The 14,294-nt window shown below is 45.3% G+C and overlaps 1 protein-coding gene across 1 annotated transcript in view; it reads right to left on the reverse strand.

The window, feature by feature from the left end:
• Nucleotides 1–6,959: 6,959 nt before the first annotated feature.
• The window catches only part of LOC137537859 (mucin-5B-like), a gene marked incomplete at its 5' end in the record, with an annotated part of 285,507 nt that continues 278,172 nt past the window's right edge, over nucleotides 6,960–14,294 (reverse strand). The window contains 2 exons of the mRNA XM_068259809.1: nucleotides 6,960–7,073; nucleotides 7,433–7,782. Coding sequence (XP_068115910.1) covers nucleotides 6,960–7,073; nucleotides 7,433–7,782 — 464 coding nt within the window. The remainder of the gene's footprint in view (nucleotides 7,074–7,432; nucleotides 7,783–14,294) is intronic.

The raw sequence follows: 14,294 nt of genomic DNA on the forward strand, positions 1-14,294 counted from the left end.
GATTAGCTATCAAAAGAGCTGTTGAGGGGTGCTATTTTAGCAATAACAATCAGCCAGGAGCAAGCTAAGAACCTTACAAAAGCCTAACTAATCTTTCCCTATGAGAGACTGACAGCAGCTTTCACTTCACTAATTACTACAGGGACACGAACGACTATAATGGCCAGCGCTGCCTGCCTTATATAAGGGGTGGCGTGACTGCAGGAGATAGTGTAGCCTGATTGGCTACAACGGGCCTGCTGACTGTGATGTAGAGGGTCAAAGTTGACCCTAATGGTGCACCATGGGGGCGAATCGAACTTCCGGAAAAGAACCACCCAAAGTTCGCCTGGAACCATTCGCCGGCGAACCGTCCGGGCCATCTCTAATGGTAGCAAGCAGACTGGCTCACTGTACTACCTATTATTTTCTTTTGTTTTTCTTAAAGCATGTTTGTCAAATTTATCAAAAATTATTTCTAACCTTATTATATTTGTGTGCTGCTTTTATAAATTTGTGCATACCATTAGTGTTTGTGTTTTGAGATCAGGTGCCTTCGCAAAGCAGTTGTCCCTAGTTAGGTGTTGACCTTCCCACGACTCAGTTTATTTTGGCAGAGGTTGCAGATGGCATTGCTGGTATCAGAGGCACACAAACAAAAAGAATGCCACATTGATGAGCTTTGGAATGTCGGCATTCGGGTGGTGGCAACAGCAGGCCTTGAAGGGCGTTTTGGCTGGATGACCCCAAGTTTATCACTAAAAGCATTATGTGTGAATAACTCCTCTAACATATCAAGTGGAGCAGCTGTGTTGCTAGTGGTAGTGTTAAGTTTTTGTGGGAAACCAGAAGAGCAGGAGGAGAACGGTGCATCAAGGAGGTTCTGTGCGGAAGCTGTAAAATATGTGGTATGCTGTTTAAAGAGGAGCTGTTAGGTATAAGGTCTCAGAGAAAATAAACACATATATCAGTAGCTAAAGATTGGCTGTACTTACATTACATATGCATTTCACTGTCCACGTTTGGATTTCACAGAATTTGTATATAGTATATGCAGAGAATGATGCTCCTGACAGCTCATGGCAGGCTCCATGTTTTTCTGTCAAATGTGTCGTCATGTCCTGCCTGCTTCCTGATCACAGAAAAGCTCCTACTGAATAACACAGTGTCCAGTGAATATTAATGAGCCATGTGGCTAGGAACAATAGCTGACTCCTGCACTGTACTCTGCCCGGAGATTTATCAGTGCTACGCGCTGGACTGATTACAAGCTGCTGTAACGTCTCATTAGCAGCCGAAGGGAGGGCCCCATAATGCTTTGCAGTATAGTATGCGGCTTGCGTCCTGCTTGGGTCTAACAGCTTTACTGATAAGCACACATCAAAGGTAAGAGTGATTTTTATCTTCACTAATGCCTTTTTGGCTTCCTTCTAAACTGTTTAACACAGGAGAATAGAGGTTTAAATTAGCTTCTGCAGCCTGACAGTTACTCTTTAAGCCAGTCAACCACGTCCTTAGAATTTTGGGGGTTGAGGGTACGTGCCTTCTGAACACTGTACTTCGGTTGAGGGCCACACGCAATCAAGCCAGCATGACCATGAAAATACCTGTGGGGTGGCCTGCCTCTGCCTGTTATTTTTTCCCATATTGGGGGTATGCAGTACTACTAACAACATTCAATAGTGGTAGACAGTGTGTGTAATCACAAAGAGGCACACCATCAGTGTCAAATACACAGCAGCTGTGTGTGTGCGCGCGTGTGTGTGTGTGTGTGTGTGTGCGCGTGCGTGCGTGTGTGCGTGCGTGCGTGCATGCGTGTGTGTGTGTGTGTGTGTGTGTGTGTATCACTGGGCTGTGTACTTTAACACACAGAGAGATATCCTATATAGTACTTTCAATCACAAATACAGTTGCAAGCTAAGCACTGCTTATGATAGACAGTGTGCTGGCTTGCTTGCTAGTAGTTAATAGTTAGAAGATTATAGTTAGAAGATTATAGTAGAACTACAAGGTCCAGCAACTGACTGTGGCCCGTATGCAGTGTGTAACCCAGTCAGATGTCAATAACAGATACAGTTGGAAGAAGAGAATATGAGCCCTCAAAAGGGGTTTTGTTTTGGGGTGGTTTCAGCAATAAAGAACAGCCTAGCTAACTGTCCCTGTCTCTCTGTGAGCTGTATGCAGTGTCACCCACAAAGGGAGCTATGGTATAGTACATTCAATCACAGATACAGTGGAAAGGTATGCACTGGTATAATAGAGTATGCTGTCATACAGGTACAGAGGAAAGGTATGCACGGGTATAATAGAGTGTGCTGTCACACAGGTACAGAGGAAAGGTATGCACTGGTATAATAGAGTGTGCTGCCAGTGTTGGGACTACAAATCCCAGCTGGCCTGGCAATTGTCTGTGGGCTGTATCTATATGCAGTGTTACCCACAAAGACAGCTATGCTTTAGTAAGTTAAATCACAAATACAGTGAAAAAAATATGCAATGGTATGGTAATACAGTGTGCTGCCAGTGGTGAGACTACAATCCCAGCTGGCCTGGCTACTGTCTGTGGGCTCTATCTATGCAGTGTCACCCACAAAGACAGCTATGCTTTAGTAAGTTAAATCACATCTACAGTGAAAAGATATGCAATGGTAATACAGAGTGTGCTGGGCTGGGCTGGCACAGTACAGTCAGCAACTAGGCCCAACTGTGATAGGGCTGTATCTATGCCCGTCTGTGTTCGCACACAAAAAATAAAACACATCAGAAGAATATTAGCTCTCAAAACAGCTGTTTTGGGATGCTTTCAGCAACAAAATTCAGCAAGGAGCAAGCTAACAACAGCCTAACTAACGCTTTCCCTAGCTCCAAATGTATCTCCCTGCTCTCACTACAGCAGCATCAGCAGAGTAAGAACATAGCCGACGCTGCAGCGTTTTCAAAGGGGGGGGGGCAGGGATCCAGGAGGGAGTGCAGCCTAATTGGCTGCCATGTGTCTGCTGACTGTGATGTAGAGTGTCAAAGCTTAGCACAATGACGAGGTATAGGAGGTGGGTTCGAACGCGATATGTGTCCGCTACCTGCCGCGGGTAGCTGATATCCGCGCAAACTACCCACTGGGCGAACCTTTCAGGCCATCTCTATTTAACTTACCTGGGGATTCTTGCAGCCCCCTTGACTCATCCTGTGCCTATGACATTTGTTTTAGTCTCTCTGGGCTAGCTGGTCCCCACTGCGCTCCTGCCATTGGGAACGTTCTGCACATGCGCAGTACACGAAAATCACTACTGCGCATGCACAGGGTGCTCCTGACCGTGGAAGCACAATCAGGATGTGTGTGACTTGGTGGCCATACATGGTACAATAAAAACGTTCAATTATCCTGTTTATTCAATCTAAATGATCGAATCGAATCAAAGTTGAAAATATTTTTTTTCTATCAAGAAATTCGAACGATTATCCATTTTTTGGGGAGAAAAATCAGATCGGACATGCTGGAAAAATCGTTATATTTGATCTAAAAGAATAATCGAACTAAATTATCTAATCGAAAAAAAATTAAAAATTGTACCATGTATGGCCACCCTTAGGCTGCTGCTGCTTGACAGGGGGACTAGACCAGACATCCTGGGCAGAGGATGAGTCCAGAGAGCTACAAGAAGCCCCAGGAAAGTAAAACAAAATTTATTTTACCTTTAATAACCTTTTAAGGCATCCATACATTACTCAATATTCTATCGAGTGATTAAGAGATCAACTTTATTGTGTGATCAACTACAGTGTAGAGTCGGTTGACTAGTGTCCCACACGCTACAAGCGAGATCCTATGTGATTCTCTTGTACTAATTGATCTGAATGAGGTTGTACCTCCATGCCTTGAAACCAAAAATCAATTCTGTGTCAATCAAAATCTTGTGAACAGTAGACTATTCCTTTGCAACATATTCTAAAGTAGTAAATTGATCAATTCAACCAGATATCTGCCAATGTCCATCAATCGAGCAGAAAGAATCAATTCTCCCCCAAACCGATAAACTTATGGAATCGAATGGTCGATTGTACAGGAAACTGGGTAATGTATGGGCAGCTTTAGAGCCTTTGTGAAATTGGGGTGTCTTGCAATTTGTCACATCTGGGACAATCTGTCACAGGCTTATGTGCAGTAGCCACTGGCCACATATATTTATGGTAATTAAATAAATGTTAGAAGGCAGTGAAAAAAACACATTTTTTACCACACTAATAGCATGTCAATGAGAAGTTAACATGCATCTTTGACACAAATTAATGTAAGTAACAAAGGGCCTGCACAGGCAGCACACTATTTTTACCATCCCTAACTCCACGGGAGCACTGCCCGTCACTCTGCTAGACCCTCATAGATTCCATGGGTAACATGTGCATTGCTATGGTAACATGCGTACACATGTCACCATAGCAATGTGCATGTTGTCCTGGTAATATGCATGGCACACGGTAAAATTACTGACCTTTTGTGCATCAGGCCCAGAATGTCTAATAACGAACAACTGAATAATGTTCACAGCATAAAAGGTCAAATGCACAGATTTATCAGAGTCTCAAAAAATATAGGTACTTCTATAAATCAATGCATGATTTCTTTTATCCTAAACCTTTTTTTGTTGTTGTTACATACTTGGCACAACCTACAATACAGATAGAAATGTACAATCAGTTTTTTTTACATAACAAAACACATACAGCATCTACTGTGTATCTTTATAGGGTATCTATGTGTCTGTCTGTCTGTCTTTAAAAAAAATATTCACAGTTCTAAGAAAGTGAAAGGTGATGTGGCACAAAAAAGTATAGTAAGTACCTTTCTTGGAGGACATCCTTCTACAGATGTAGTAGTTTTGGCAGCTGTTGTTGTAGGTTTTGTGGTACTAGCTACTGTAGTAGTAGGAGTTCTTTTAGTTGAGACTGTTGTTGAGGCAGTTGAAGAGCGAGTAGTTAAGGAAGTTATATAAGGTGTTTTAGTGGTGCGTGCAGGTGTTGAAACTGTCGGAGAGTAGGTACTTGATTTTGCTGATGTAGTAGGAGTTCTTTTAGTTGAGCCAGTTGTTGAGGCAGTTGTAGAGCGAGTAGTTGAGGAGGTAATATAGTGTGTTTTAGTAGTGCTTGCAAGTGTTGAGGCTGTGGGAGAGGTACTTGATTTTGGTGATGTAGTAAGAGTTCTTGTAGTGGAGCGAGTAGTTGAGGAGGTAATATAAGGTGTTTTAGTAGTGCTTGCAGTTGTTGAAGCTGTGGGAGAGTAAGTGGTTGATTTAGCTGATGTAGTTAGAGTTCTTGTAGTAGAGCGAGTAGTTGAGGAGGTAATATAAGGTGTTTTAGTAGTGCTTGCAGTTGTTGAAGCAGTGGGAGAGTAAGTGGTTGATTTAGCTGATGTAGTAGGAGTTCTTGTAGTGGAGTGAGTAGTTGAGGAGGTAATATAAGGTGTTTTAGTAGTGCTTGCAGTTGTTGAAGCTGTGGGAGAGTAAGTGGTTGATTTAGCTGATGTAGTAGGAGTTCTTGTAGTGGAGCGAGTCGTTGTAGAGGTAATATAAGGTGTTTTAGTAGTGCTGGCAGTTGTTGAAGCAGTCGGAGAGTGAGTGGTTGATTTTGCTGATGTAGTAGGAGTTCTTGTAGTGGAGCGAGTAGTTGTGGAGGTAATATAAGGTGTTTTAGTAGTGCTTGCAGTTTTTGAAGCTGTGGGAGAGTAAGTGGTTGATTTAGCTGATGTAGTAGGAGTTCTTGTAGTGGAGTGAGTAGTTGAGGAGGTAATATAAGGTGTTTTAGTAGTGCTTGCAGTTGTTGAAGCTGTGGGAGAGTAAGTGGTTGATTTAGCTGATGTAGTAGGAGTTCTTGTAGTGGAGCGAGTCGTTGTGGAGGTAACATAAGGTGTTTTAGTAGTGCTGGCAGTTGTTGAAGCAGTCGGAGAGTGAGTGGTTGATTTTGCTGATGTAGTAGGAGTTCTTGTAGTGGAACGAGTAGTTGAGTAGGTAATATAAGGTGTTTTAGTAGTTCTTGCAGTTGTTGAAGCTGTGGGAGAGGAAGTTGTTGATTTTGCTGATGTAGTAGGAGTTCTTGTAGTGGAGCGAGTAGTTGAGGAGGTAACATAAGGTGTTTTAGTAGTGCTGGCAGTTGTTGAAGCAGTGGGAGAGTAAGTGGTCGATTTTGCTGATGTAGTAGGAGTTCTTGTAGTGGAGCGAGTAGTTGAGGAGGTAATATAAGGTGTTTTAGTAGTGCTTGCAGTTGTTGAAGCAGTGGGAGAGTAAGTGGTTGATTTAGCTGATGTAGTAGGAGTTCTTGTAGTGGAGTGAGTCGTTGAGGAGGTAATATAAGGTGTTTTAGTAGTGCTTGCAGTTTTTGAAACAGTTGGAGAGTAAGTGGTTGATTTTGCTGATGTAGTAGGAGTTCTTGTAGTGGAGCGAGTAGTTAAGGAGGTAACATAAGGTGTTTTAGTCGTGCTGGCAGTTGTTGAAGCAGTGGGAGAGTAAGTGGTTGATTTAGCTGACGTAGTAGAAGTTCTTGTAGTGGAGCGAGTAGTTGAGAAGGTAATATAAGGTGTTTTAGTAGTGCTTGCAGTTGTTGAAGCAGTGGGAGAGTAGGTACTTGATCTTGTTGCTGATGTAGTAGGAGTTCTTGTAGTGGAGCGAGTAGTTGAGGAGGTAATGTAAGGTGTTTTAGTAGTGCTGGCAGTTGTTGAAGCAGTGGAAGAGGGAGTTGTTGATTTAGCTGATGTAGTAAGAGTTCTTGTAGTAGAGCGAGTAGTTGAGGAAGTAATATAAGGTGTTTTAGTAGTACTTGTAGTTGTTGTAGCAGTGGGAGAGTAAGTGGTTGATTTTGCTGATGTAGTAGGAGTTCTTGTGGTGGAACGAGTAGTTGAGGAGGTAATATAAGGAGTTTTAGTAGTGCTTGCAGTTGTTGAAGCTGTGGGAGAGTAAGTTGTAGATTTTGTTGGTGTAGTAACAGAAGTTTTTTTAGTTGTTGAGGCAGTGGTGGAGTGAGGCGTTGATGCTACTGATGTGGTAGTGCTGGTAGCAGTTACAATATGAGTTGATGTTTTGAAGGTTGTTGACGTTGTTGACGTTGTACTAGTGGAAGTCTGACAGTGACTTAAGTCATTACAGCACAAAAAGCGTACCTCATAGTCAAAACACGTGCCAGAGGTTTGATCAGCATTCAAGCATACAAGTCCTGTTTCCATTTCACAAGATATATTTTGTTTTGCAATGTTCTCATCAATACCTACTGGTCTGCATTCAATATCAAAGGCTTCATCACAAATTGCCACCCCTGAATTTTTTATGCTCTTAAAATCTTCTTCTTCAAATCCATCATCTCCGGGTAAAGGATGGTTCACACTAAACCAACTTGTCCATACACACCTGGGTGCACATGTCGGGGGATATGGCGTGCCTATGCACCTATCTATGCAGCAGTAGAATCTGACCTCATAATTTAAGCACAGCCCTCCATTTTTCCCTTGATTCTTATTATAGCATGAAAAGCCTTTTGGCAGCTTACACGTAGTCACTTGTGTAATATCTGCTTTGGGATCTGTTGCTCTGCACTCAATAGCCTCTGGTTTAGGGCAGATTTTTTTTCCAGCGCTTATGAGATCATCATAATATTCAAAATCTCCCCCTCTTAAATAACCAAATGTAGGCTTGTGTTCATCAAACCATTCTGTCCATGTGCAAATTTTACATGGCGTTGTAGTTGGTTCAGATGATTTTGTAGATATTGTTGTAGGGGCACTTGTTGCTGTTTTTGCCGTAGTAAATGATTTAACGGTAGTTTCTGTGGCATAAGGCAAAAAACAGTGTTAGTGACAAGTGAACAAATATAGAAACATTATCTACATGTTTTAAATTAAAAATTGTAATGGAGGTTTATAAGCACATCCAGAACAGTTTCCATATCCCTTTACCTATATGAAATGTGATCAAGCAGGAAGTATTGAATAAGAGAGTGTGGACCTGTATGATGACTGCTTATGATGTTATATCTTCTTCCCTCAGTTGTTCACATCCTGTTGGAGTTTCCTACATTTCAGAGCGCACACCCTGTGGGAGTGGCCAATAATCTACACATACATCCCCCATACACAGCTGAAATCTTAAAGGACTTACGAGGCGAAATTGCTAAAAAAAAAAAGTAATTTACCTGCCTCATCTTTTATGGCATGGAGGACGCCGTCCGCGCCCTCCGTGCCGATCCGCCGGGTCCCCCCACTCATTAGCCCCCCGGGCCGGCTGCCGACCCCACGGCCCGGGTCGGGCTCTCCTGCCTCTCACAACATGGCCGCTTCCTCTGGCCGCAGCTGCGCAGTCCGCCTGGCCGCTAGTGCGGCAGTGCAGCTCTAGAGCCAACCCCCCTGATCCACGCTACGTAGCGTGGATCGGGGGGTTGGCACTAGAGCTGCGCAGCCGCACTCGCGGCCAGGCAGACTGTGCAGCCGCGGCCATATTGCGAGAGGCAGGAGAGCCCGACCCGGGCCGTGGGGTCGGCAGCCGGCCCGGGGGGCTAATGAGCGGGGCGACCCGGCGGATCGGCACGGAGGGCGCGGACGGCGTCCTCCGTGCCTTAAAAGATGAGGCAGGTAATTTACTTTTTTTAGTAATTTCGCCTCGTAAGTCCTTTAACCACTTCCAGATTCCGCGTATGCTTACCTACGCCCCTATTAACTTTGCCACTGGATCAGGGGCGTAGATAAGCGCATCTTCTTTATTATGCTAATTGCGTAGGACCGGGCATGCACCCGCCAACGTCATCTCAACCAGGGATTAGTGAATGGGAGTGGACATTCCCATCACCAATCAAAGTGCCTTTAACTTTGAATGAGAGCTGCCATAGCCAATGGCAATGCTCATTCATAATAAAGTTTACAAGCATTGTTGCTAACTTGTAAAGTAGATATAGTTCCTGAAATCACCTAGTGTTTCTGTGAAGAAAAAAACAAAACAAAACAGAAAAGCCATTAACCCCTTCACCACTGATCTACTCCCCTGATCAAGGCCGGATTTACAGCTCAGGAGCCTATAGGCACAGAAGTTCTGGTACCCTAGACTCCACTCATCAGCACAGACTACACCCCCAAATCCCTTTCCCTTTTCTTATGGAATAAGACCACGCAAGCAGGCATGGGCTCACGAGTCCATAAGGACTCAAATTCGTGATTTAAATGAGGCTTATTTGTCTCAGGTGTGTGGCTGGGAGAGAGGGGGTTACTTATTTATATATTTATTTATTTATTGTATTTATAAAGCGCCAACATATTACTTACTCATAGGTCCACTGAAGGAGAAAGTGCGCGGTAGTAAGTCTTGCAATGCGTCCAATAGGACACGTGCAAGCTGTTTGAAACGCATAGAAGACAGCGGACCTATGGGTAAGTAACCCCCTCTCTCCCAGCTGCACACCTAAGGCAATTAAGCCTCATTCAAATCACAAATTCGATTCCTTATGGACTTGTGAGCCCACCACTGCACGCAAGATAAAGGCACAGACTCCCACCCACAACAAACCCACACCACCAACAAAGACACTACCCCCCCCCTCCCCATAACCACATCACCAACACAGGCACAGGCACATACCCTACCCTTTCCCCGCAATAAACCCCCTCACATCACCAAAACAGACACAGACCCTTCCCTCCTCCCAATACCCCCCCCTGTCAAAAACACATGCAGACCCTTCCCTCCCCCCAATAACCCCCCCATCACCAAAACATGCAGACCCTTCCCTCCCCCCAATAAACCCCCTTGTCACCAAAACATGCAGACCTTCCCTCCCCCCAATAATCCCCGACCCCCCTCACCAACACATGCAGGCCCTTCCCTCCCCCAATAAACCCCCACTGTCACCAACACATGCAGACCCTTCCCTCCCCCAATACCCCCCCCGTCACCAACACATGCAGACCCTTACCTCCCCCAATAAACAATAAACCCTCCCTTTCACCACCACATGCAGAACCTTCCCTCCCCCAATAACCCCCCCCCCATCACGACACATGCAGACCCTTCCCTCCCCCAATAAATCCCCCGTCATCAACACATGCAGACCCTTCTCTCCCGCCAATAAACCCCCAGTGTCACCAACACATGCAGACCCTTCCCTCCCCCCAATAAACTCCCCCTGATTACCAACACATGCAGACCCTTCCCTCCCGCCAATAAGCCCCCAGTGTCACCAACACATGCAGGCCCTTCCCTCCCCCAATACCCCCCCCCTGTCACCAACACATGCAGACCCTTACCTCCCCCAATAATCCCCCCCCCTGTCGCCAACACATGCAGACCCTTCCCTCCCCCAATAAACCCCCACTGTCACCAACACATGCAGACCCTTCCCTCCCCCAATACCTCCCCTGTCACCAACACATGCAGACCCTTCCCTCCCCCAATAATTCCCCCCCCCCTGTCACCAACACACCAACACATGCAGACCCTTCCCTCCCCCAATGGACCCCCCTGTCACCGACACATGCAGACCCTTCCCTCCCTCCAATAAACTCCCCCTGATTACCAACACATGCAGACCCTTCCCTCCCCCCAATAAACTCCCCCTGATTACCAACACATGCAGACCCTTCCCTCCCCCCAATAATCCCCCCCTGTCACCAACACACCAACACATGCAGACCCTTCCCTCCCGCCAATAAGCCCCAGTGTCACCAACACATGCAGGCCCTTCCCTCCCCCAATACCCCCCCCCCCCTGTCACCAACACATGCAGACCCTTACCTCCCCCAATAATCCCCCCCCCTGTCGCCAACACATGCAGACCCTTCCCTCCCCCAATAAACCCCCACTGTCACCAACACATGCAGACCCTTCCCTCCCCCAATACCCCCCGTCACCAACACATGCAGACCCTTCCCTCCCCCCAATAATCCCCCCCCCCCCCTGTCACCAACACACCAACACATACCGACCCTTCCCTCCCCTAATAGACCCCCCTGTCACCGACTCATGCAGACCCTGCCATCCCACCAATAACCCTACCTCGTCACCAACACATGAAGACCCTTCCCTCCCCACAATAACCCCCCCCCCCCCCCAGAATCAGGAAATTTGGGCGCATGAGGCAAGTGGACAAAAACAGCGCCACCATTCACTCCCATAATAAATAGCATTTGATTGGGCACCGAACAGAAAAAAGGGCACCGGGGATTATTAACGTTTTCAAACAGCGCCCAGGAGATTTTTAATGTTGGATTATTAACGTTTTCAAACAGCGCCCAGGAGATTTTTAATGTTTTCTAACGGGGCTTGTGATGATTTAAGTTTACAAAATGCACCCGTGACGAATAACGTTTACAAAAATACTAAACATATTTATGATATTTAACTAAAACATTGTTTAAAATTTTATCCCTTACTGTTTGTAAAACATTATTCACAAAATAAAGCGATCAGTACATAACAAATTGTAATATATTTTTTACAATCACTATTTGTAAAACATTATTATTCTCCACACAATAAAGTGATCACTAAGGGGGGCTTTAGGGTGAGGCACCACCAGGGGAGATTTAGGGTTAGGCACCACCAGGGGGGTGTTAGGGTTAGGCACCACCAGGGGAGATTTAGGGTTAGGCACCACCAGGGGGGTCTTAGCGTTAGGCACCACCAGGGGGGTGTTAGGGTTAGGCGTCACCAGGGGGATCTAAGGGTTAGGGATAGGTACAGGGAGGGTTCTGTGCAAGAGTAGGGTGTTAGGTTTAGTTGTAGTCATATGTTAGTAATATTTACTAATATTTTACAACAGTTATTTTGAACACTTTTTTCATCGTTATAAGCAATATTTTCACATTTCATTATATGAAGAAACGATAAATTAAGGTTATTCGCAATAATATACAATTATAACGTTTAAACATATATTATCATTTTTTTATATGTTTTTATACGTTTCACTTTTAAAATAGGGAAGATTATCATTTTCACAATTTGCGATTTCATACACATTAAATGTTTTTTAATTTGTAAAACATTATTTGTAAATGAAATACAACACAATATTTTTTATAAACGCTATTAACACTTATCATTTACATCCCGCTCCCTTTTTTCCCCCGACGCCCTTTTTACATGTATGCCCGCCCCCCCCCCCCCCGTTACCAACACATGCAGACCCTTTCCCCCCTCGCTGGACATTCAAGCAGACAAAAGAAGGAAATGATAATTCACCACAAGCAGGTGCCACTGAGGGAGCCATGGAGCGGAGCCTTGAAATGTCAGCCCAGCGATAAGGCAGCTGCATGTAATCTTCTCGCCAGTTCTGCCTGCTCTCCGAACTTCCCGACCACTTTGTGCCTCTCACAGGGTAAGCGATGCAGCATGCGGCCACTGGGTACTGCACTGCAGAGGAAGACTTGGGAAGCACCATCATTTATAAGTGCCACCGCTGCAAGTTCACACATGTGGTTCCCCAATGGCTACGCACGCTGCACGTAGTGTTGGGCGAACAGTGTTCGCCACTGTTCGGGTTCTGCAGAACATCACCCTGTTCGGGTGATGTTCGAGTTCGACCGAACACCATATGCCGAACTAAGAGCGCATGGCCGAACGTTCCCCGAACGTTCGGCTAGCGCTGTGATTGGCCGAACGGGTCACATGGTAAATAAATACCCAATCCACGTAATTTCTTCGCCATTTGTCTGTGGGTTTAGCTTTGGGTAGGCAGGCAGGGTAGTTCTCTCTCCAGCCAGGCTAGCCAGGGTCCCCCCAGTCATTGTGTCGCTGCTGGGAACAGTAGTACACCGCTCACCCACACTATATAGCATTGTGTTTACTGCCACTCTGTGTACACCGCTCACCCACCACTGTATAGCATTGTGTTTACTGCCACTCTGTGTCTCTGCTGGGAACAGTAGTACACCGCTCACCCGCCACTGTATAGCATTGTGCTCTGTGTCGCTGCTGGGAATAGTAGTACACCGCTCACCTACCACTGTATAGCATTGTGCTCTGTGTCGCTGCTGGGAACAGTAGTACACCGCTCACCCACCACTGTATAGCATTGTGCTCTGTGTCGCTGCTGGGAACAGTAGTACACCGCTCACCCACCACTGTATAGCATTGTGCTCTGTGTCGCTGCTGGGAATAGTAGTTCAAGAGAGCGTGAAACCGTTAGCGTTACCGGTCCCTTTTCCTGGAACCTCTTATCTGTATTACATTTATGACTGCATGGCGACAAAAAGCATGTTACCTGCGCAAAGAAAAATGACATTTTCCGCATTTAAAAGACATTTTTTCCTTTGAAACTTTACAATCAATTTTCTCAAAAACTATAAGCTCTTTTTCAAATATTGTTTTCCTCTTGTACCCACTCCCAAGGTGCACATACCCTGCAAATTTGGGGTATGTAGCATGTAAGGAAGCTTTACAAAGCACGAAAGTTCGGGTCCCCATTGACTTCCATCATGTTCAGAATTCGGCGCGAACACCCGAACAACGCGGCCATGTTCGGCGAACGTCCGCGAACCCGAACATCCAGGGTTCGCCCAACACTAGCTGCACGCAGCTGAAGTGACGTGCTGCGTGCATTAGTGATTACAGCAGCCGCCAGAGACACTTGCTGTTTGGCTGGCTCTTGTAGGAAACAAAAAGGCACAGGGAGACCAGGAGCCCGATCTGGTGAATTATCAACGAAGCACCAGATTATGTGTATAATAGGAAGAAAAATACTCACAAAGCTGGGTTGCTATCCGTAAGCAACCACTTTACTCGCATGTGAGGAAATACCGTCCTCACTCGGCCTTGCTTCTAATAATGGGGTTGGTCGCAGCTCCAAGAGAAAAATATGCCACTGGAAAGACTTCCCACCCAGTTATGCCAACCTGACCATGGGTCTCCTGGAATAACTGCTGCTGGGGCCCTCTAATCCATTCAACGGAAATATCATCTATTATAGAAGATACATTGATGATCTGATTCTCATATGGCATGGAGACATCCCTTCCATCTGTGCTTTCAAGGATTATCTTAATAGTAATGATTGGGGGATATCTTTTACCTCAAACTTCAGTGAACAACAGATAGAATATCTAGATGTAGTCCTCTACCATGAAAACCATATAATCAAATCAAAAATGTTTTTCAAATCCGTGGATTCTAACTCTTACATAGATTATAAAAGCAATCACTATAAAGCATGGAAAACTAATATCCCTTATGGGCAGCTCCTGCGAATCCGTAAAAATTGTACAGATACTAGGACAAATGACGAACAAGCCAAAACCCTATCCAGGAAATTTAGAGAGAAGAATTTTCCAAACAGATTGATAAAGGACGCGAAGA

Source organism: Hyperolius riggenbachi, chromosome 11 (genome assembly GCF_040937935.1).
Source record: "Hyperolius riggenbachi isolate aHypRig1 chromosome 11, aHypRig1.pri, whole genome shotgun sequence".
NCBI lineage: Eukaryota > Metazoa > Chordata > Amphibia > Anura > Hyperoliidae > Hyperolius > Hyperolius riggenbachi.